The following is a 23632-nucleotide window of genomic DNA, read 5'->3' on the forward strand; positions in this document are numbered from 1 at the left end:
CAACACACTTCATTTCTGTTTACTGAAAGAAATGGGCACAGCCGGGTGCGGTGGCTCACGTCTGTAATCCCAGCACATTGGGAGGCCAAGGTGGGTGGATCACGAGATCAGGAGATTGAGACAATGGTGAAACCCTGTCTCTAATAAAAATACAAAAAAATTAGCTAGGCGCGGTGGCGGGTGCCTGTAGTCCCAGGTACTTGGGAGGCTGAGGCAGGAGAATGGCGTGAACCCGGGAGGCGGAGCTTGCAGTGAGCCGAGATCGCGCCCCTGCACTCCAGCCTGGGCGACAGAGCGAGACTCCGTTTCAAAAAAAATAAAAGAAATGGACACTAACACAGTTGTTACATTCACACTGGAATCATGCTTAAGCCACTTACATGTTTACAAAGAACTAAAAGACAAAACTGTTTAAAATAATAACAATAGTTGTGCATGGCGGCTCACGCCTGTAATTCCAGCACTTTGGTGTAGGGTCCAGCCCTATGGGCTTAGCGGGTGTTCTCCTCTTATGCGGAGATGAGAGATTGTAATAAATAAAGACGCAAGGCAAAGAGATAAAGAGAAAGCAGCTGGGCCCGGGGGACCACTACCATCAAGACTCGGAGAGCGGTAGTGGCCTCGAACAGCTGGGTGCGCTGATATTTATTGCATACAAGACAAGGGTGCTGGGTAAGGAGGGTGAATCTTCTAAGTGATTGATAAGGTGACGCAAGTCACGTGATCATAGGACAAGGGGCCCTTGCCTTTTAGGTAGCTAATGCAGAGAGAAGGCAGCATACGTCAGCGTTGTTTTCTTCTATGCACTTCTTTTTTTCTTTTTTTTTTGAGACAGAGTCTCGCTCTGTCGCCGAGGCTGGAGTTCAGTGGTACGATCTCGGCTCACTGCAAGCTCTGCCTCCCAGGTTCACGCCATTCTCCTGCCTCAGCCTCCCGAGTAGCTGGGACTACAGGCGCCCGCCACCACGCATGGCTAAGTTTTTGTATTTTTAGTAGAGACGGGGTTTCACCATGTTAGCCAGGATAGTCTCTATCTCCTGACCTCTTGATCCGCCCGCCTAGACCCCCCAAAGTCCTGGTATTACAGGAGTGAACCACCCTGCCCGGCTCTTCTATGCACTTCTAAGAAAGATCAAAGACTTTAAGACTCTCGCTATTTTTTCTACCGCTATCTACTATGAACTTCAAAGAGGAACCAGGAGTACGGGAGGCACATGAAAGTGGACAAGGAGCATGACCATTGAATCACAGCACAGGGAGGGGTTTAGGCCTCCAGATGACTGTGGGCAGGCCAGGATAATATCCAGCCTTCCACAAGAAGCTGGTGGAGCAGAGTGTTCCCTGACTCTTCCAAGGAAAGGAGACTCCCGGTCTGCGAAGTAACGGGTGCCTTCCCAGACACTGGCATTACCGCTTGACCAAGGAGCCCTCAAGCGGCCCTTATGCGGGCATGTCAGAGGGCTCACCTCTTGCCTTCTAGGTCACTTCTCATAATGTCCCTTCAGCACCTGACCCTATACCCACCAGTTATTCCTAGGTTATATTAGTAATGTAACAAAGAGTAATATTAAAAGCTAATGATTAATAATGATTGATAATTGTCCATCATCTCTATATCTAATTTGTATTATGACTCTTCTTATTGTAACTATTTTCTTTATCATACTGAAACAGTTTGTGCCTTCAATCTCTTGCCTCGGCACCTAGGTAATCTTAGGCCCACATTTTGGGAAGCCAAGGCAGGTGGATCACTTGAGATCAGGAGTTTGAGACCAGGCTGGCCAACATGGTGAAACCCTGTCTCTACTAAAAACACAAAAATTAGCTGGGCATGGTGGTGAGCGCCTACAGTCCAAGCTACTTAGGAAGCTGGGACACAAAAATCCTTTGAGCCTGGGAGGTGGAGGCTGCTATTAGCCAAGATCGTATCACTGCACTGTAGCCTGGGCAACACAGTGAGACTCTTTCATAAAATAAGAAAAAGAAAGAGCAGAGGGATAAGTGGAGGCAAAGAAAGATGTCATTTCAGAGATATCAGGATTGAAACTTTCCTTTTCCAACAGAATTCTCCCACTTGCAGAGTTTCCCAACACACTGTTTGAAGGTGGAGCTTCCACTCTGCCCATCTGAGCTCTTACCTGCGTTTACACCTGTAATACATTCCCACCCATCTGGAGTTTTTTGCTATTTTCACTTCACTCTCCACAGTCCAGGGCCCTTTCTCTTGCTCCAACATGGAGATAACACATCAGCAAGAGACTCCTGCTTATAAAAAGAAAGTACTAAGACGTGCTGGAGCTTTTCTAGAGTCCCAGCCCTATGTTTCTGTAGGAAAGAAGACATTACAGATGGATCTAGGAAAACATTTCACTAATTGCTCCACTGACTGCCTCCTTCTGAATGCGTGGGGAGCATTGTAACATGTTATATGTGGACATCGAGCTCTCTTCCAAGAACTACTGAATTGAAAGCACAGGAAAAGCAAACAGGAAACTGGATATGATTAAAGTCTGCCATAAGGTTTTGGCTTTTTGTTTTTTGAGACAGAGTCTTGCTCTGTTGCCTGGGCTGGAGTGAAGTGGTGTGTTCTCAGCTCACTGGAACCTTGGCCTGCTGGGATCAAGCGATTATCTTTCATCAGACTTTCTAGGAGCTGGGATTACAGGCGTGCACCACCACACCCGGCTAATTTTTGTGTTTTTAGTAGAGACCAGATTTCCCATGTTGGCCAGGCTGGTCTCGAACTCCTGACCTGAATTGATCCACATGCCTCAGCCTCCCAAGGTGCTGTGATGACAGGTGTGAGCCACCATGCCTGGCTTGCCATAAGGTTTTATGCCTACTTTACTTCTGGAACCCCCACTGAGCTATCATGAAGAATGCAGAATATCTAAAGGGGACAGTGAAAAGTTCAGATGCTACATCATGAAGCTTTTCATTTCTAACTCAATACGGCTTCCACGTTAGTCAAGCAAGGATGTGGCTCCCAAGAGGCAACAAGAGAAAATACAAAGATACACAAGGGTACATCCCCACTTCTGGAGGGAAGTTATCCTCACCCAGGGAGACCAGGTTCCTATAATTCTCCAGCATCACGTCCCTGTATAAAGTCCTCTGAGCAGGGTCCAGGCATTTCCACTCCTCCTGAGAGAATTCTATGGCCACATCCCTGAATGTCAATAGACCCTGAAATGAAAACACATTTTAACCAAATGGTTATGGGAGGAGTTCTTATCTTTACAGAAAATAAGAGGAGAGGGGAAAGCATGGATGTAATTGAAGTGAATGTTCTGACAAATGTGAGTAAGGGATTTTTCACCACATGATGTCTTCCCAGTGGTGTTTGATTGTATTTTTTGAAGAGCTCAGGATACTCTCTCAGTATGAATTTCTTATGTTAGAAATAAATAATTAGCCGGGCATGGTGGCAGGCACCTGTTTTCCCAACTACTTGGAAGGCTGAGGTGGGAAGATGGCTTGACCTTGATGGTGGAGATTTCCGTGAGCTGCGATTGCACCAAGGCCTTCCAGCCTGGGCAACAAAGCAAGACTCTGTCTCAAAATAAAATAAAATACATGAAAATAAAATTAATCGAAGTACAAAATTCTATTTTCTATATGTTAAAAAAAAAACCTACACACACTCACAAAAAACTACATGTTAATACAAAGCGTTGTCATTTGTCCCAGATTTTCAAAATATAAAAGATTTTCAAAATATATACATATGTGTGTGTATGTATGTATGTATATGTATATGTGTGTGTATATGTATGGGGATGTGTGTATCTACATAAAGGTTTTAAAAATACAAAAAGTAGGCCGGGCATGGTGGCTCATGCCTGTAATCCCAGCACTTTGGGGGGCCAAGGCGGGTGGATCACAAAGTCAGGAGATTGACACCATCCTGGCTAACATGGTGAAACCCTGTCTCTACTAAAAAATACAAAAATTAGCCGGGCATGGTGGGGAGTGCCTGTAGTCCCAGCTACTCGGGAGGCTGAGGCAGGAGAACGGTGTGAACCCGGGAGGCGGAGCCTGCAGTGAGCGGAGATCGTGCCACTGCACTCTAGCCTGGGCAAGAGAGCGAGACTCCGTCTTGAAAAAAAAAAAATATATACATACATATATATATATATATAAAGTAGCAAATTTTGTTTAACTGAAGAGGAATCTCATCTTGGTGGAAAAGGATAATTTGGCAGCTGGAAGTACTGCTCCCATATTTGAGAAAAATTGTAACAATTATTATAAAAAACACCTGTTTCACAAGCCTCTCCACAGTAACACCACTGTCTCCATCAGCTTAATTTGCTAAGAATGGTTTAATAAATCTCCTGCTATTATTTAAGTTGATTTCATATTCTTTAAATAATGATGGAATAAAACCCCTGTATCATTCATGTCTGTTTATGAACTTTCCATTCTAATTAGTATGACTTTTCGAGTCAGAAACACAGTAACTCACTCAATTACCTAAAAGTGTGGTATAAAATTAGGGAGAAAACATTTCCCCTTATTGGTCTCCTTTTCTAGAATTTACCACATACTTTGTGCACATTAATAGGTGACTTCCATTGGCAGCTGCTCTAATCCTGGTCTACAGAGAGCTGACAGTGCATCCAGATGTGGCCCCTGAACAATCCCTGCTGCCCAACAGCACTGACACCACGGGACCCTTACCCCGTCTCCATGCATGTCTGGGTGTGAGCCCTTCCCAGGACCATGCCCAGCTCAGCCTCTTCCCAAGTTCATGTCACTCGGTCACAAGAGATGGAATCTAAGTGAGATGAGAGGGACTGTGGGAAGGCATGGGTGAGGGTGAGCAAACGTGTCAGGCAGGACACTTGAGACTCGGAGAAGATTCCCAACTCCAAGGCCCAGCGTTTCTGAAAGGAAGGAGACAGAACAATCCACCGAGAATATCATCTCACCTGAGGAAGAGCCATCCCTGACTCCTTTGCTTTCCTCTTCCTCTTCCGGGTTTCTTCCTCACGTACCAAGAGTCTTTAGAAGTTAATCCTGAATGTTAGAAATATGTTGTTTATTGTTCAGAATCACACACCTCCCTGTAACAAAATGACACATACAAAGGTGCCCTCACTCTGAAAAAATATGGTCACCTCTGCTGCCTACACCAGGGATGATAAATTTCTATAAGAAAACTCTCACTTCCCTCCTGGAGAAACCCTCACATGCTGCAGCAGTGGGGAGCTGGGCTGGAATGAGCTCCCTTTGAGGGCACAGACCCAGCCCTGACCAAATCCCATGCAGAGGCTCGGTGCGGTGGCTCACGTCTGTCATCCCACCACTCTGGGAAGCCAAGGTTGGTACATCACTTGAGCTCAGGAGTTTGAGCCCAGCCTGGGCAACACGGTGAAACCCCATCTCTACCAAAAATACAAAAACTTAGCCAGGTATGGTGGTGCATGTCTGTGTGTCTCTGGTCCCAGCTACTTAGGAAGCTGAGGTGGGAGGATGAGTAGAGGTCAGGAGTTCAAGACCAGCCTGTCCAACATGGTGAAAACCTGTCTGTACTAAAAACACAAAAATTGGGGCTGGGCACGGTGGTTCACGCCTGTAATACTGGCACTCTGGAAGGCTGAGGTGGGAGGATTACTCGAGGTCAGGAGTTCGACAGCAGCCTGGCCAACGCGGTGAAACCCCATATATACTAAAAATACAAAAAGTAGCCAGGCTTGGTGGGCATTGGTAATCCCAGCTACTCGGGAGGCTGAGGTTGGAAGATCGCTTGAACCTGGAAGGTGGAGGTTGCAGTAAGCCGAGATCGCACCACTGGACTCCAGCCAGGACAACAGAGTAAGACTCAAAAATGAAATAAAATACAAATACAAAAATTAGCAGAGTATGGTGGCACACACTTGTAATCTCAGCTACTTGGGAGGCTAAGGCACAAGAATTGCGTGAACTCAGGAGACAGAGGTTGCAGTGAGCCAAGATCACAAGACTGCACTCGCAGCCTGGAGTACAGAGCGAGACTCTTTGGAAAAAGAAAACAAGTGCATTTCTGATGTGACTGACACAGAGATAAGAAAACCTGAGCAACGTGATAGAGACTGACTGGCAGAGGGAAGTGCAGTTGGCGGTGGGAGGGCATGGGAGACATTTCTGAGCCAGGACCTGAAGGAGAAGAAAGGGACAGTGCTGTGAGCATTTAGGGAAGTAAGGTAAGAGCAGTGAAAACGACCTGAGGCGGGAAGGGTTTTGATGTTTGGGAAAAGTGAAAAGCAAATATGACTGGGGCAGAGGGAGTTATGAGATGAGGGCAAGCTCCCAGGAGGAGGCTGGACAGTGGCAGGGGCCCTGGACACAGGGCTGTGGAGCCACAGTGAGGAGTGGGGCTTTTGTTTTTTTTTTTTTGAGACGGAGTCTCGCTCTGTCGCCCAGGCTGGAGTGCAGTGGCACGATCTCAGCTCACTGCAAGCTCCGCCTCCCGGGTTCACGCCATTCTCCTGCCTCAGCCTCTCCGAGTAGCTGGGACTACAGGCGCCCGCCACCACGCCCGGCTAATTTCTTTTCTTTTGTATTTTTAGTACAGACGGGGTTTCACCGTGATCTCGAACTCCTGACCACGTGATCCGCCCGCCTCGGCCTCCCAAAGTGCTGGATTACAAGCATGAGCCACCGCGCCCGGCCTGAAGTTGGGCTTTTGTCCTGGGGAACACGGGAAGCCCGTGGAGGGTTCCCTGCCAGGGACTGACATGACCTGCTTTAGATTTAGCTGTGATGTCCTCAGAACGGGCACATTTTCACCGAGTCACGCTGAGAAGGTCTGAGATGAGTGAGAAGGTGTACTGGAATTCTTACATGGTGGCCTGGAAGGGCTAATGGAAAGGGTTGGCCTTATCAAAACTATCCTTGAAAATTAGAGAAGCCTCTTTCACATACCTGGGATAAAGAAACTTCTTTTGCAAGTTCTGATGCCACTGATTCCCAACATTTAATTCTTCCTCACAAGAAAATTACAGTAACATTTATAAAATGCAGAGGTATAAAGACACAGCTAGTGACCTTGAAAACAGGGAGGTGGCCGGGCGCGGTGGCTCACGCTTGTAATCCCAGCACTTTGGGAGGCCAAGGCGGGCGGATCACGAGGTCAGGAGATCGAGACCACGATGAAACCCCGTCTTTACTAAAAATACAAAAAATCAGCCGGCGTGGTGGCGGGCGCCTGTAGTCCCAGCTACTCGGAGAGGCTGAGGCAGGAGAATGGCGTGAACCTGGTAGGCGGAGCTTGCAGTGAGCCAAGATTGCGCCACTGCACTCCAGCCTGGGTGACAGAGCGAGACTGCGTCTCAAAAAAAAAAAAAGAGAAGACAAGAAAACAGGGAGGCTGAGTGCGGTGGCTCACACCTGTAATCCCAGCACTTTGGGAGGCTGAAGCAGGCAGATCACCTGACGTTGGGAGTTCGAGACCATCCTGACCAACATGGAGAAACCCCATCTCTACTAAAAATACAAAAATTATCTAGACGTGGTGGCGCATGCCTGTAATTCCAGCTACTCAGGAAGGCTGAGGCAGGACAATCGCTTGAAACTGGGAAGTAAGCCGGGAGCGGTGGCTCAAGCCTGTAATCCCAGCACTTTGGGAGGCCGAGGTGGGCGGATCACGAGGTCAGGAGATCGAGACCATCCTGGCTAACACAGTGAAACCCCGTCTCTACTAAAAACACAAAAAATTAGCCGGGCGTGTTGGCGGGAGCCTGTATTCCCAGCTACTCGGGAGGCTGAGGCAGGAGAATGGCGTGAACCCAGGAGGTGGAGGTTGCGGTGAGCGGAGATCGCGCCACTGCACTCCAGCCTGGGGGACAGAGCAAGACTCCGTCTTAAAAAAAAAAAAAAAAAAAAAGAAACTGGGAAGTAAAGGTTGAGGTGAGTAGGCCGGGCTCGGTGGCTCATGCCTGTAATCCCAGCACTTTGGGAAGCTGAGGCGGGCAGATCACCTGAGGTCGGGAGTTCGAGACTAGCCTGACCAATATGGAGAAACCCCATCTCTACTAAAAATACAAAATTAGCCAGGCGTGGTGACACATGCCTGTAATCCCAGCTACTAGGGAGGCTGAGGCAGGAGAGTCACTTGAACCCGGGAGGCGGAGGTTGCAGTGAGCCGAGATCGCACCATTGCACTCCAGCATGGGCAACAAGAGGGAAACTGTGTCTCAAAACAAACAAGCAAACAAACAAAAAACAGGGAAAGAGGGTCAGCTGTAGAACTAAGACATAAGCAAACTTTTTCTTTTTCTTTTTTTTTTTTTGAGACAGAGTCTCGCTCTGTCGCCCAGGCTGGACGTGCAGTGGCGCGATCTCGGCTCACTGCAAGCTCCGCCTCCCGGGTTCACGCCATTCTGCTGCCTCAGCCTCTCCGAGTAGCTGGGACTACAGGCGCCCGCCACCACACCCGGCTAATTTTTTTTTTTGTATTTTTAGTAGAGACGGGGTTTCACCATGGTCTCGATCTCCTGACCTCGTGATCCGCCCGCCTCGGCCTCCCAAAGTGCTGGGATTACAAGCGTGAGCCACTGCGCCCGGCCATAAGCAAACTTTTTCAATCAAGAATGCGTGGGTGGTCAGGTGCGGTGGCTCACGCCTGTAATCCCAGCACTTTGGCAGGTCGAAGCGGGTGGATTACCTGAGGTCAGGAGTTCAAGACCAGCCTGGCCAACATGGTGAAACCCTGTCTCTACTAAAAATACAAAAATTATCTGGGCTCCATCCTCACGTCTTATTTTGTCTCGTTGCTCCTTCTCCCCAATTTTTCGATCGTCCTCAATCTCCATATATTTCCGCCTCTTATCCTATCTCTTCACCTCCTCTGCTCTCCCTGTTAAATTCTCTCTTCCCTGTTGTACCCCTCTGTCCCCACTCTCTAGCACCCCAGATCCCCAGGTGTCCTCCCCGCTGTGGTTCTCCCTCTGTTCTCCTTGCCACCAGCACCACTCTGCTCTGTCTGCCCTGGCTCTGAATCCCTCCTCCTCTCTCTCTCTCTCACTCTGATGAGCCTCCCTCATTTCTGCCCCTCTCTACCTTGCTGTCTGTCCTTCATCTCTCTGTACATCTAAATTTTCTCTACATTTCTCCAGTTGCTTTTCTCTTCCGCTTTCTTTTTTTCTCTTTCACTTTTGCTGTCTCTTGGCAAATCTCTCACCCATCCTCTACTTTGCCATCTGTTACGGGTCTTTCTCATTCTTCTTTTCTCTGTCTCAGGTTTTCTACTACTCTCTGTCTCCCGATCCCTCTGGCACACACAATCACAGGAGGGTTTGGAGTAAGACGCCGGCATCACAAAGAGGCTCATTTCTCAGGGGTTGGAGCTGGACAGGCAGGAATACACCGTGTCACAGGACAGGCCCCTGGCACCTCCTCAACGCTGGCTCAAGGAAAGCGGTGACTGCTAAGGGAAGACTTGGGGTGCAGCAAGGCCCAGCATGAGGCGGGAGGTGGAGTTCGACGACGCCTTCGGACAAGGGTGGGGTCCACAAGATCCCAACACCAGGCAGAGAACGCGGCCTCCCTGAGACTGGGATAGCGGCTTTTGCGCTTCAGGGGCCTACAAGGTTGAGGCTGGGAAGCGCCCAGGGCGGAAATACACATCCCGGGTGAGGACTTTGAAAAGCGCGGGGAGGGAGGAGTTAAAAACAGTTTTGAGCACAGAAACTACGCGATAGGAAGTGTATACATCGCCCTGTAGCAGAAAGACTGGAGATGGGAACAGCCTCAGGGCGACTTTAAACACAAAAGGAAGCGACTTCCGGATTCCCGGGGGAACGTCTGCATTTGCTCTGGTTGAAGGAAGATGGGCGAGAATTTACAGGTCTGTGGTGACCCCACGTCCCAGGTACGGAAGTGCCGGGGATATGGGGAGTGCAGACTTAATGCAACACAGAGCAAAACTCACCGCCGCGAAGCGACCTTCACTCCACGGGATCCGCTTCCTGGTCTGCGCGCATCTGTGCGCACAGGACTAAAGCCAGGCCTGAGTAGAGCCAACGAGAAGGTGGGTAGGGCCTGATCGAGGTAGAGGCGGGGCCCCAGGCGAAGAGACCTTGTCCTTTAGAACCGCCAGAGGGCGGGGCCGGGGCGGGACCTGTGAGTCTCTCAGCCTCGCTCCCAGCGACTCTATTTTTCGGGCTTTGGAAGCGAGATCCGTCAGGAAGGCTGAAGCACGATTCAAAAGCCCTGGAATTGTCTGGAACGGGGATGCAAACTAGAATGTAAAATGCAAAGACCTGCCTGGGCGGAACGTATAATTTCATGCTGACGGCCCTCAGAACAGAATAGAAATCCTCTCCCTTTCTATTCGCCATTCACTCAGGAGGGAGAGTCCACACTGTGCTCAGCTTCAGAGACTTCCCTAGGGCCACTGCCTGGGATGCGCGACGGAGTGCTCAGGCCAGGGAGGAGTGACGTCACCACCTACTGCTTAAACACAGCAGGGATGCGGCCGGGTGGGCGGGAGCCTGAGGACCCAGGGGCGGGAGGATCGCTGAGCCTGGGGGCCCAGGCCAGCCTGGGCGACAAAGTAACGCCCTCTCCTGCAGGGCTCCCTTCGTCGTCTCTTTTAATTTTTAAAATAAAATTTTGATTGTGTGAGAAAGGGATACAACATTATTCTTTTCCATGTGGATATCCAGTTAATTGTCCCAGCACATTTGTGGAAGAGATCTATTACTTTCTTATTTCTTTTTCTTTTTTCTTTTCTTTTTTTTTTGAGACAGAGTATTTCTCTGTCGCTCTGGCTGGAGTGCAGTGGTGACATCTCAGTTCACGGCAGCCTCTGCCTCCTGGGTTGAAGCGATTCTCCTGCCTCAGCCTCCGGAATAGCTGGCATTACAGGCACACGCCATGATGCCTGGCTAATTTTTGTATTTTGGGTACAGACGGGGTTTCACCATGTTGGCCAGGCTGGTCTCGAACTCTTGACTTCAAGTGATCCGCCTGCCTCGGCCTCCTGAAGTGCTGGGATTACAGGCATGAGCCACTGTGCCTGGCCCAAGAAATACTCTTCACTTCGTTCTTAAATGTTGAGAAAATACAGTTGAAAACTGAAAAATCTTCCCCTAAATGAGAAATAATCTTCACGACGATAACAGAGAAAGAAATAAAAACTATTTTATTAATAAATAAGCCTTTGACCAGAATGTGATGGGAAATAGAGGACAGTTGAGAGGTTGAAAAGAGAGAAAGAAACTTCACTGTTCTATACAACCCAAGTACATGTTTTCAAGATAAACACTAATCAGTCCTCAGGGAAGAGGACTTGACAACACGCTTGGTCACACATAGTTCATCCTGGCTCTACTTGGTAATGGAGGTGACCATCTGTGTCAGCTAACTAGCGTCATCCTGAGGGAGGGGGAGAAACCCTAACCCATGTCTTTTTGGCAAGTGTGAGTTTTACAGCATGGCAACAGGTGCCTTCTCTGGTGAGGCTCCTACAATCCGACAGAAACTGACGTCAGCAGTAAATAATGAAATTTAGAATACATTATTAATTATAGAGTTTATTTGGACACAAAGCATGAGAATAGCCACCTGGAAACCTCAACTCCAAATGAAAGGGGTCAGCGTTCCCAAGTAGAGATATTAACGTTTCACACAGACAAGGAAAGACAAAGAAGCTTTATCAGAATCACCACATTTTCCATTCAAGTCCAATGCATAGGTTGTGGCAGCTTGATTGGTGACGGATTGATACACTTCAAGGAAGTTTACATTATCACTCCATAAGAAGGGACAATGATGCCAGGAGGTCTTATCTCTGGGGCTGCTTAGTTTTCCTAATTATTATTATTATTATTATTTTTTGAGACGGAGTCTCGCTCTGTCGCCCAGGCTGGAGTGCAGTGGCGCAGTCTCGGCTCATTGCAAGCTCCGCCTCCCGGGTTCACGCCATTCTCCTGCCTCAGCCTCTCCAAGTAGCTGGGACTACAGGCGCCCGCCACCACGCCCGGCTAATTTTTTTTTTTTTCGTATTTTTAGTAGAGACGGGGTTTCATCGTGGTCTCGATCTCCTGACCTCGTGATCCGCCTGCCTCGGCCTCCCAAAGTGCTGGGATTACAAGCGTGAGCCACTGTGCCCGGCCAGTTTTCCTGATTATTTACACGAAAACTTTTTAAAATTAATATTAGGAAACAAAATTGTATAGCATATTTTGTTTTGTTTTGTTTTGTTTTGTTTTGTTTTGGTAAGGAGTCCTGCTCTGTTGCCGAGGCTGGAATGCAGTGACGTGATCTCGGCTCACTATGACTTCCACGTCCTGGGTTCAAGCAGTTCTCATGCCTCAGCCTCCTAAGTAGCTGAAAATACAGGCGTGCACCACCATTCCCGGCTAATGGCTTTGTATTTTCAGTAGAGACTGGGTTTCCCCATGTTGGCCAGGCTGGTTTCTAATTCCTGGCGTCAGGTGATCTGCCCACCTCAGCCTCCCAAAGTGCTGGGATTACAGGCCTGAGCCTGCGTGCCTGGCCAGGAAAACTTGTAGAAGTTGCGCCTGCATGCCACTGGACTCAGGTTGCATGACCACGTTCCTCTCAAGGCTCTGAATTATTTAAAAGTCTGTAGCTTTAAATTTAAATTTGATGTTTGAAATATTTAATTTCCTACTGACATACAGGTACTGTCTCCCTTGTTGCTTGCCTTTCAAGAAGAGCTCCCAAGTCCTTCAGAAGTACATCTCTGGGTCATTATGCTGAAAAAAGATTTAATTACTTTCTAAAAAATACTACTTCAGGCTGGGCGCGGTGGCTCAAGCCTGTAATCCCAGCGCTTTGGTAGGCTGAGGAAGGCGGATGGCCTGAGGTCGGGAGTTCGAGACCAGCCTGACTAATATGGAGAAACCCCGTCTCTACTACAAATACAAAAATTAGCCTGGCGTGGTGGCATGCGCCTGTAGTCCCAGCCACTCGGGAGGCTCAAGCAGGAGAATTGCTTGAGCCCAGAAAACGGAGGCTGTGGTGAGCCAAGATCATGCCACTGTACTCCAGCCCAGGGAACTAGAGTGAAACTCTGTTTCAAAAACAAAATAATAATAATAATAATAAATACAGCTGGACAAGGTGTCTCAAGCCTGAGTGAGACTCTGTCTCAAAAAAAAAAAGAAAGCTACCAGTTACACAGTCGGGCGACCTCAAAAACAAAGGGAACTGCCTCCTCTTAAACTTTCTCTTACATAGGTGCTTAGGTAAAAACTAAGGTATGTCTACCTGCTGACAGTGTAACAAAACTTATTACTTTGTTGATTGACAGCTATCCTTGGCCAGTTGCGTTGGCACCCGCCTGTAATTCTAGAACGTTGGAAGACCGATGTGGGGGGGATCACCTAAGATCAGGGGTTCGAGACCAGCCTTGCCAACGTAGTGAAACCCCGTCTCTACTGAAAATTCAACAATTAGACGGGGGTGGTGGTGCATGCCTGTAATCCTACCTACTCAGGAGGCTGAGGCAGGAGAATCGCTTGAACCCAAAGGTGGAGGTTGCAGTGAGCCAAGATTGTGCTATTGCACTCCAGCCTGGATGACAAAAGTGAAGCTCCATCAAAAAAAAAAGAAAACCTATTCTTGGTATTTTAGTGTGCAAGTAAGTGAAAGCATGACTGTAATTATCTTAGAAGCATACACTGTCACGGGATATTGGGTTTTCTGGACATCGTGTTTCTGTAGGAGTTTGTCCTTGCAGGTATGATTAAGCTGCTTTCCTTAACTGTAAACATCTTAAGACCGTGATTCATGCGAGAGCAGTAAGGAATATGTCTTGCTAGTTTTAATGGACTTGAACTTTCTCATCTTAGCTCTCCTAGGATCCTGTTTAACAGTTTATCCACTTATGCACCAGAGTCCTAAGCACAATTATGGAGATGCCACTCTTTTGTAATGTATCTGACAGACTGAGCTTCTGCCCCAAGAACATAGTAACAGCAATACTAAGTGAAATATTACAAAGTTTTGTGTATGTATGAAATATTACATATTTTCTGTATGATCATCTATTATTTGCGTTTTAAATTAGCTAAAGTTACATAGAGTGGGTTTTTATTTCAATCCAATATTAGAAATATATCTTTCAGCCCAGCACAATGCCACATATCTGTAATCCCAGCACTTTGGGAGGCTGAGGCAGGTGGATCATGAGGTCAGGAATTCAAGACCAGCCTGACTAATGTAATGAAACCCCATCTCTACTAAATAGAAAAGAATTAGCTGGGCATGGTGATGCATGCCTGTAATCCGAGCTACTTGGGGTGCTGAGACAGAAGAATCCTTTGTACCTGGGAGGCAGAGGTTACAGTTATCCGAGATCTCACCATTGCACTCCAGCCTGGACAACAAGAGTGAAACTCCGTCTCAAAAAACAAAACAAAACAAACAAACAAAAATACATATAATCTTTCACAAATGGAATCTAATCCCACAAAGTTGGCATTTCCCTATGGTGAATAAGTATGAAGGAGTTCAGATTTTAGAACAGATTTTGTGCTTTCCATTACACTAGTTTTTTCCTTATTCTATCTTGTTTTTTTCTGTGTTCATGAGCTTGTGAACGAAAAGTATCTACTAGCTCTCAATGAATTTAGAAATCTATTTTACCAAGGTTAAAAAATGCACCCATGACACAACCTCAGGAGGTCCTGATGACATGTGCCCAAGGTGTTCAGGCTGCAGTTTACAAATTTAGGGTGACATGAGACATCAATCAATACATATAAGATACACCTTGGTTCGATCTGGGACGGTGGAATAACTGGAATTGCAGGCTTCCAGGTCACAGGGAGATAACAAATGATCACATTGTTTGAGTCTTCGATCAGCCTTTCATTGAATACACAATTTATATGTGAGAGAGGGTGGAGGAATAGTCACTTATGCCTTAGACTGTCTCAGTGACCCTGCATTTTTACTTAAAAAATAGGGCCTCTGCCTATTGTTTCTGATTAAGCAATCAGATAGACATTTGACTCAGGTGTGCAGAGGGATGGGTTCTTTCCCACACCTGTGAAGATAAGCTCTCAGTTTACATTGCCAGGGTGAAATTCAACAGAACTATTTTGGAGTGGAGATCTTGAGGCCCACAGTTTGTGAGCGGAGTATGTAGCTTTTTTTTTTTTAAGTCCTTGTAGCTATCTTGTTTAGGGATAAAATGGGAGGCAGGTTTGTTTGACACAGTTCCCAGCTTGACTTTTCTCTTTAGTTAGTAATTTTGATTTTCCTTTCACAAAGATTGTGACAGACATAATGCTTTGACACACTGATACTGTTTTTTATTTTATTTCATTTTATTTTTTCAGATGGAGTTTTGCTCTTGTTGCTCAGGCTGGTGTGTGTTGGCATGATCTCGGCTCACAGCAACCTCGGCTCACAGCAACCTCCGCCTCCCAAATTCAAGCAATTCTCCTGCCTCAGCCTCCTGAGTAGCTGGGATTACAGGCATGTGCCACCGTGCCCGGCTAATTTTGTATTTTTAATACAGACAGGGTTTCTCCATGTTGGTCAGGCTGTTCTCGAACTCCTAACCTCAGGTGATTCACCCGCCTTGGCCTCTCAAAGTGCTGGGATTACAGGCGTGAGCCATCGCTCCTGGCCGCTGATATTGCTTTATATAGATTTTTCCATAACAGTAAAGTCCAAGGGCCTGTCATGAACTGGGTTAGGGAAGACGAGAAGATTCCCAGGAGACTCCTGGTCTCAAGCAATCCTCCCACCTCAGCCTCCCAAAGTGCCAGGACCACAGGTGTGATCCACTGAACCCAGTGGAGTCTCCATATCAAAAAAAAACAAAAACAAAACAGAAATTTAGGTAATCTATTACATCATTTGAAATTTTTTTTTGAAATGAAAGTTCTCACATGTTTATTACTGAACCCATCCAACCAATGCGTTCATAACAGATTCAGAGAGAAAAAATATATTCCCGATAAAACATGTCCAAATCTCCAGATGGTGGTGACATATTCAGCTTGACATGGTAACATGATTATGACGCTCAGACAGCATAAGTATGTGTGCCATCTCATGTGCAATTCCTTATAGACCCAGCTTGATTCTTCTCCAATGTCTCCTTTTAAAGTTGTACCTGATTTTATTGCCAGTTTTCATTTGAATCCACTGGGAAATTGGACGATTTTGCTTTTGGTTGCTGGCCAGAAATCGCTTAATCCTGAAAGCGATTGTGAGAAGACATGGTGAGAAGTGGAGTTAAGCATACACCACGATAGCGGAGAAAAGAGGAGAGGGGGCTAGACTTTTTTTTTTTTTAGACAGAGGTTTGCTCTTGTTGCCCAGGCTGGAGTGCAATGGCAGGACCCCAGCTCATTGAAACTTCCATCTCCCAGGTTCAAGCGATTCCTCTGCCTCAGCCTCTCGAGTAGCTGGGATTACAGGTGCCCACCACCGTGCCCAGCTAATCTTTGTATTTTTAGTACAGACCGGGTTTCATCATGTTAACCAGGCTATTATCGAATTCCTGACTATTGTTTCTCCTGTTTGCTGTTTGTTCTCTTCACTGCAGCACGAACAAGATTAACTTTCTTTCTGTAAAACTGATGTGGATGGTCTGCCTACTGCTCCATGCATCACTTTCAAAATTGTCTTGTCACAACTCAAAATGAGTTATTCATTTACAAACTGTTTATTTCTTTTGGGCATCAACTCCATAGCCTGTTCATAGAGCATCAATGACTTCATTATTCCTGTACCCAAACTTTACAGTAAGTATTCTTTTTTGGACAGCATCTTGCTCTGTCAACCATGCCAGAGTGCAGTAGCATGATTACAGCTCACTACGGTCTTGACCTCCCAGGCTCAAGCCATCCTCCCACTGCAGACTCCACAGTAGTTGAGACTGCAGGCATGTGCCATCATTCCCAGCTAATTTTTGTATTTTTTGCAGAAAAGGGGATCTCACCATGTTCCCAGGCATACCACTTACTGAAAAGCCTTATGTAAAATCGTAAAAATTAATTAATAAAATATTGTAACCCATGATAAGCCTAGCAAGGAAATAATAAGTACATTTGTACAGCCAGCAGACCTCTAAACAATTCCCTCTTAAGAAAAAAGCCACAACTTCTACTTATCACCAGCACACAGTATAAGAACTGAAATACATGTTAAGATCACTACCTTCTGATGTATGAGTTCAAGTAAATACACAGCATTATAAGGAGTAAGAATTGACTAACGACAGGGTGCAGTGGCTCATGCCTGTAATCCCAGCACTTTGGGAGGCAGAGGCGGGCAGATCACAGGGTCAGGAGTTCAAGACCAGCCTGGCCAACATGGTGAAACCCCATCTCTACTAGAAATACAAAAAAATTAGCTCGGCATGGTGGAAGGCACCTGTAATCCCAGCTACTCTGAAGGGTGAGGCAGAAGAATCATTTGAACTGAGGAGGTGTAGGTTGCAGTGAGCTGAGATCATGCCATTGCACTCCAGCTTGGGTAACAAGGCAAGACTCCATCTCCAAAAAAAAAAAAAGAATTGACTAACAGTGTCAGAGGGTTCAATTATGATATCACAACTACAGTTATATAACAGCCAGGCAATACAGCAATCCTATGTACATGCATTGCCCTTAGTTATGTAGTTCACTACGCATGAAATATAAAACACAGACTGTATACTGGGAAAATTTATAAACTGGGATCACAGAAAACATTTTATAAAACAAATTGCACAATAAAAACATAAAAAATATGATGCAGCCTCCCTGGTCCGAGTGTTCACATTGGCCAAAAGCCATGTTCAGAGTTCTTATTCTCCAATTGGATGTTCCTGCAGATGGGCCTTTGAGAGAATTTGGTCATGGGTGTTGAGTACACGTGAATAAGACTGGTGATTTTATTTTTATTTTTTCTTTCTTTCTTTTTGAGATGGAGTTTTGCTCTTGTTGCCCAGGCTACAGTGCAATGGCATGATCTTGGCTCACTGCAACCTCCACCCCCAGGGATCAAGTGATTCTACTGCCTCAGCCTCCTATGCAGCTGGGATTTCAGGCATGTGACACCACACCCAGGTAATTTTCATGTTTTTAGTAGAGAAGGGGTTTCACCACGTTGGCCAGACTGCTCTCAAACTCCTGACCTCAGGTGATCCACCAGTCTCAGCCTCCAAAAGTGCTGGGGTTATCTGACTGGTCTCAAACTCTGGACCTCAAGTGATCTACCCACCTTGGCCTCCCAAAGTGCTGGCATTAGAGGTGTTAGCCACCGTGGCTTGCCAGTCTAAGCTATTTCTAACAGGACAGTGAAATGAGGGAGACAAGAAAAGGAGCATGTCATCATCAACGTCATGGAAGGCTGACAAATCTTATTACACAAAGGAAGTTTAGAGCCTGTAGCATAAAACCTGCAATATGTGAAGCCATCTAATAGCATTAATTTGTTCTAAAACCCTGGAGGCAGCCAGACGCCATGGCTCACGCCTGTAATTCCAGCACTTTGGGAGACCGAGGCATGTGGATCACCTGAGGTCGGGAGCTTGAGAGCAGTCTGACTAACATGGAAAAACACCATCTCTAATACAAATACAAAATTAGCTGGGCGTGGTGGTACATGCCTGTAATCCCAGCTACTTGGGAGCCTCAGGCAGGAGAATCGCTTGAACCCGGGAGGCAGAGTTTGAGGTGAGCCGAGATTGCACCATTGCACTCCAGCCTGGGCAACAAGAACGAAACTCCATCTCAAAAAAAAAAAAAAAAACCTGGAGGCAAATTAACAGTATTTCTCAAATAAGTACAGCAGGCCAGTGTGTTTATGTACATGACCCCAATTTGCATGTACGGTAAGTGAGGGACAAACTTGATCATGGGCCTGAAGGATCCCATGTTTTTAAGCACAATAGTCTGCCAAGAAAGTACAGAAAATGACCAGTCACAGAAAATACAAGAACAGAAAGAAGTATGATGAGTTAATGGGTGCAGCACACCAACGTGGAGCATGTATACATATGTAACAAACCTGCACGTTGTGCACATGTACCCTAGAACTTAAATTAAAAAAATATATATATACATATATATATATAGAGAGAGAGAGAACAGATAGAAGTACATCAAGGGAGATAAAAGGGCTGAGCTGGGACACGTGCTGAGCTGCGCTGCTGACACTGATGCTAAATCCATTCCTCATGGATCATGAGCTGAGTCATCATGCCCTGCACACAATGATTTAGGCAGCCTTCTATAATTTTGTCCAGTGGATGAATAAGGTCTTGACGTACTCAGGGAGAGTAGTGTTGGAGGGGAGGGGCTCACGGGGAAATTGGGGTGTTCACTCTTACAAAATCAATAGGCTGGAAAGAAATAGTATTTGCATCCAGATCAATGTACCATGTGAGGCAAGGCCAGGAAAGGAAGGGCAAGGGTGGAGGGCAGGAAGTAATGGGCATGTAGGAGTGAACTTTGTGCATGCACATCTGTGGGAATATAATTCCACTAGCATAGACCGAATCTTGAGCTTGGAGACAAGTGGAACTAATTTAGCAAATGGTAAAATATTGACTGAAGGTTAACTATGCAATTTACAATATGGGCAAGGGACAAGAATGAACGAGATCCAAAAAAGCAGCAGTATGGTGGCCTGAGGTGAAAGCAGTTTTTTTTTTTTTTTTTTTTTTTTGAGACGGAGTCTCGCTCTGTTGCCCAGGCTGGAGTGCAGTGGCACTCGGCTCACTGCAAGCTCCGCCTCCCGGGTTCATGCCATTCTCCTGCCTTAGCCTCCGGAGTAGCTGGGACTACAGGCCCCCGCCACCGCGCCCGGCTAATTTTTTGTATTTTTAGTAGAGACGGGGTTTCACCATGGTCTCGATCTCCTGACCTCGTGATCCACCCACCTTGGCCTCCCAAAGTGCTGGGATTACAGGTGTGAGCCACCGCGCCTGGCACTGTGAAAGCAGTTTTACATCTCTTAAGTAAAATGGTCTCTGATTTCTAGTTTCAAGCATATACTCAAAAATATGCCTTGTGTACATTCCAGAATTTCATACACACACGAAAAAATGAGTAAAGTCTATGAGGAGTACAGCAATGTAGAGACCATGGATGTGAAGAAGGATCCCTTGGCTGAGTAGGAAGGGATGTGTCTGTGAAAACAGAGACAGGCCAAGCACAGTGGCTCATGCCTATAATAATAGTAATATTAATAATTATGATGTTTTTTAACTTTTTTTTTTGAGACGGAGTGTCACTCTATCACCCAGGCTGGAGTGCAGTGGCACGATCTTGGCTCATTGCAACTTCTTCCACCCAGGTTCAAGCAATTCTCTTGCCTCAGCCTCCCAAGTAGCTGGCATTACAGTCACCTGCCACCAGGCCTGGCTAATTTTTAGCTGAGATGGCGTTTCACCATTTTGCCCAGGCTGGTCTCGAACTCCTGACCTTGTGATTCACCCACCTCCCAAAGAGCTGGGATTACAGGCATGAGCCACCTCACCCAGCCAATCCTTACTAATAACTCATTATTGTGATAGTTAACAAAAATGAAAAATACTTAACAATCATAACAATTACAAAAAATATTGCAAATCATGTGTTTTCTACATAAACCATGGGCTTATCCACCCATGTCTTCATGCACACACATCACATCATGCTGTTACACACGTGGTGGCGCGCACCTCTAATCCCAGCTACTCGAGAGGCTCAGGCAACAGAATCACTGTAATCCGGAAGCTGGAAGCTACAGTGAGCCAAAATCTCACCACTGCACTCCAGCCTGGGTGATAGAGGGAGACTCAACTCAAAAAAACTAATAATAATAAAATCAATGATGTGATAAAGCATCCTGTACCACTGATGTGTATCTCCACTTTCCATTCCATTCCTGAAGGGGTGGCCTGCCCCTCCACACCTGTGGGCATTTTGTCAGGTGGAACGAGAGACTTGAGAAAAGAGACACAGAGACAAAGTATAGAGAAAGAAAAATGGGGCCAGGGGACCAGCGCTCAGCATACAGAGGACCCGCGCCTGCACTGGCCTCTGAGTTCCCTCAGTATTTATCGATCATTATCTCTACCATCTCAGAGTGGGGGATTTGGCAGGGCAATAAGGTAATAGTGGAGAGAGGGTCAGCAGGGAAACATGTGAACAAATGTCTGTGTCATAAACAAGGTAAAGGAAAAAGTGCTGTGCTTTTGATGTGCATATACAGAAACATCTCAATGCCATAAAGAGCACTATTGCCTCCAGCACGTCTCACCTCCAGCCCAAGGCGGTTTTCTCCTATCTCAGTAGACAGAATATACAATTGGGCTTTACACCGAGACATTCCATTGCCCAGGGACCAGCAGGAGACAGATGCCTTCCTCTTTTACTAATCCTCCTCAGCACAGACCCTTTAAGGGTGTCCGGCTGGGGGATGGTCAGGTCTTTCCCTTCCCATGAGGCCATATCTAAGGTTATCACATGGGAGAAACCTTGGACAATACCTGGCTTTCCTAGGCAGAGTTTCCTGCGGCCTTTTGCAGTGTTTTGTGTCCCTGGGTACTTGAGAGTAAGGAGTGGTGATGACTTTTAACAAGCATGCTGCCTTCTAGCATTTGTTTAACAAAGCACATCCTGAACAGCCCTTAATCCATTTAACCTTGAGTTGACACAGCACATGTTTCTGCAAGCACAGGGTTGGGGCTAGGGTTACAGATTAACAGCATCTCAAGGCAGAAGAATTTTTCTTAGTACAGAACAAAATGGAGTCTCATGTCTTTCTATGTAGACACAGTAACACTCTGATCTCTCTCTTTTCCCCACAATTCCAAGTCATTAAAAGTTCAGATGCTGCCGGGCATGGTGGCTCAAGCCTGTAATCCCAGCACTTTGGGGGGCTGACTCGGGTGGATCACAAGGTCAGGAGTTCAAGACCAGCCTGGCCAATATGGTAGAACCCAGTCTCTACTGAAAATACAAAAATTAGCTGGGCGTGGTGGCACATGCCTATAATCCCGGCTACTCGGGAGGCTGAGGCATGAGAATCGCTTGAGCCTGGGAGGTGGAAGTTGCAGTGAGCCGAGATCGCACCACTGCACTCCAGCCTGGGCGACAGAGTGAGACTCTGTCTCAAAAAAAAAAAAAAAGTTCAGATGCCAGGCCCGGTGGCTAATGCCTGTAATCCCAGCACTTGAGGAGGCTGAGTGGGCAGATCACGAGGTCAGGAGATTGAGACCATCCTGGATAACACGGTGAAACCCCGTCTCTACTAAAAATACAAAAAAAATAGCCGGGCGTGGTGGCAGGCATCTGTAGTCCCAGCTACTCAGGAGCTTGAGACCGGGGGTGGGATGGCATAGGAGACATCTCTGAGCCTAGACCTGAAGGAGGAGAAAGGGACAGGGTACATAGGGTAAGAGCAGGGATGATGACCTGAGACAGGAAGGGTTTTGATATTTGGGAAAAGAGAAAAGCCAATGTGACCGGGGCAGAGGGAGTCATGAGATGAGGGCAAGCTCCCAGGAGGAGGCTGGACACTGGCGGGGGCCCTGGACACAGGGCTGTGGAGCCACAGTGAGGAGTTGGGCTTTTGTCCTGGGGAACACGGGAAGCTGGTGGAGGGTTCCCTGCCAGGGGCTGACATGACTTGCTTTAGATTTTGCTGTGATGTCCTCATACAGAGAAAGGCCCTGAAGATGGTCTCTGTGTCTGAGTCAACACCTCTATTTCTTCCATTCTTCTGCTTTTGTTTTTCATTTTCAGGGCACTGCATCCCATTGAAAATTCTAATTACAGGCCGGGTGCAGTGGCTCACGCCTGTAATCCCAGCACTTTGGGAGGCCGAGGCGGGCGGATCACGAGGTCAGGAGATCGAGACCACGGTGAAACGCGGTCTCTACTAAAAATACAAAAAATTAGCCAGGTGTGGTGGTGGACGCCTGTAGTCCCAGCTACTCAGGAGGCTGAGGCAGGAGAATGGCGTGAACTCGGGAGGCGGAGCTTGCAGTGAGCCAAGATTGCGCCACTACACTCCAGCCTGGGTGAGAGAGCAGTACTCCATCTCAAAAAAAAAAAAAAAAAAGAAAATTCTAATTACAACTGGGCACTACTCTCCTCAAAAAAAGAAAGAAAAAAAAAAAAGGCCACACCCAGACAAGCACTCCATTTTGCCAATCATTTCAGGGGTCAGAGTCACTCAGATTGAGCTTTTCTGGTCAAGTTCTTAATCGCCAAGTTGCAGGGAAGCTCACATTTTCATGAAGTTCCCCTGAGAAGGTCTGAGATGAGTGAGAAGGTGTGTCTGAATTCTTACATGGGGGCCTGGAAGGGCTAATGGGAAGGGTTGGTCTTATCACCCACATCCTTGAAAATTAGAGAAGCATCTTACACATACCTATGCTAAAGACACTTCTTTTGCAAGGTTCTAACGACATTGATTCCTGACAGTTAATTCTTCCTTACAAGAAAATCACAGTAACATTTATAAAATGCAGAAGTGTGAACACACAGCTATTGACCTTGAAAACAGAGAAAGAAGGTCAACTGTAGAACTAAGACATAAGCAAATTATTTCAATCCATACATGAGTGGTCAGGCACGATGGCTCATGCCTGTAATCCTAGCACTTTGGGAGGTCGAGATGGGCAGAGCATCTGAAGTCAGGAGTTCGAGACCAGCCTGGCCCACATGGTAAAACC

The 23632-nt window shown here is 46.7% G+C and overlaps 1 protein-coding gene across 2 annotated transcripts in view; it reads right to left on the reverse strand.

The window, feature by feature from the left end:
• LOC129460707 (zinc finger protein 701) overlaps positions 1 to 23632 on the reverse strand; it is a 41782-nt gene that overhangs the window by 7586 nt on the left and 10564 nt on the right. Inside the window, exons 2-4 of one of the 2 annotated variants that reach the window (XM_055238967.2) lie at positions 9917 to 16171; positions 4935 to 5022; positions 3060 to 3186 (exon numbers count right to left, since the gene is read on the reverse strand). In XM_055238967.2, the coding sequence (XP_055094942.1) occupies positions 3060 to 3186; positions 4935 to 4949 (142 nt within the window). In that variant the 5' untranslated portion in view covers positions 4950 to 5022; positions 9917 to 16171. Of the gene's footprint in view, positions 1 to 3059; positions 3187 to 4934; positions 5023 to 9916; positions 16172 to 23632 lie in introns of those variants that run through there. The other variant, XM_063615646.1, reaches the window with a different exon arrangement.

Source organism: Symphalangus syndactylus, chromosome 13 (genome assembly GCF_028878055.3).
Source record: "Symphalangus syndactylus isolate Jambi chromosome 13, NHGRI_mSymSyn1-v2.1_pri, whole genome shotgun sequence".
NCBI classification, from domain to species: Eukaryota; Metazoa; Chordata; class Mammalia; order Primates; family Hylobatidae; genus Symphalangus; species Symphalangus syndactylus.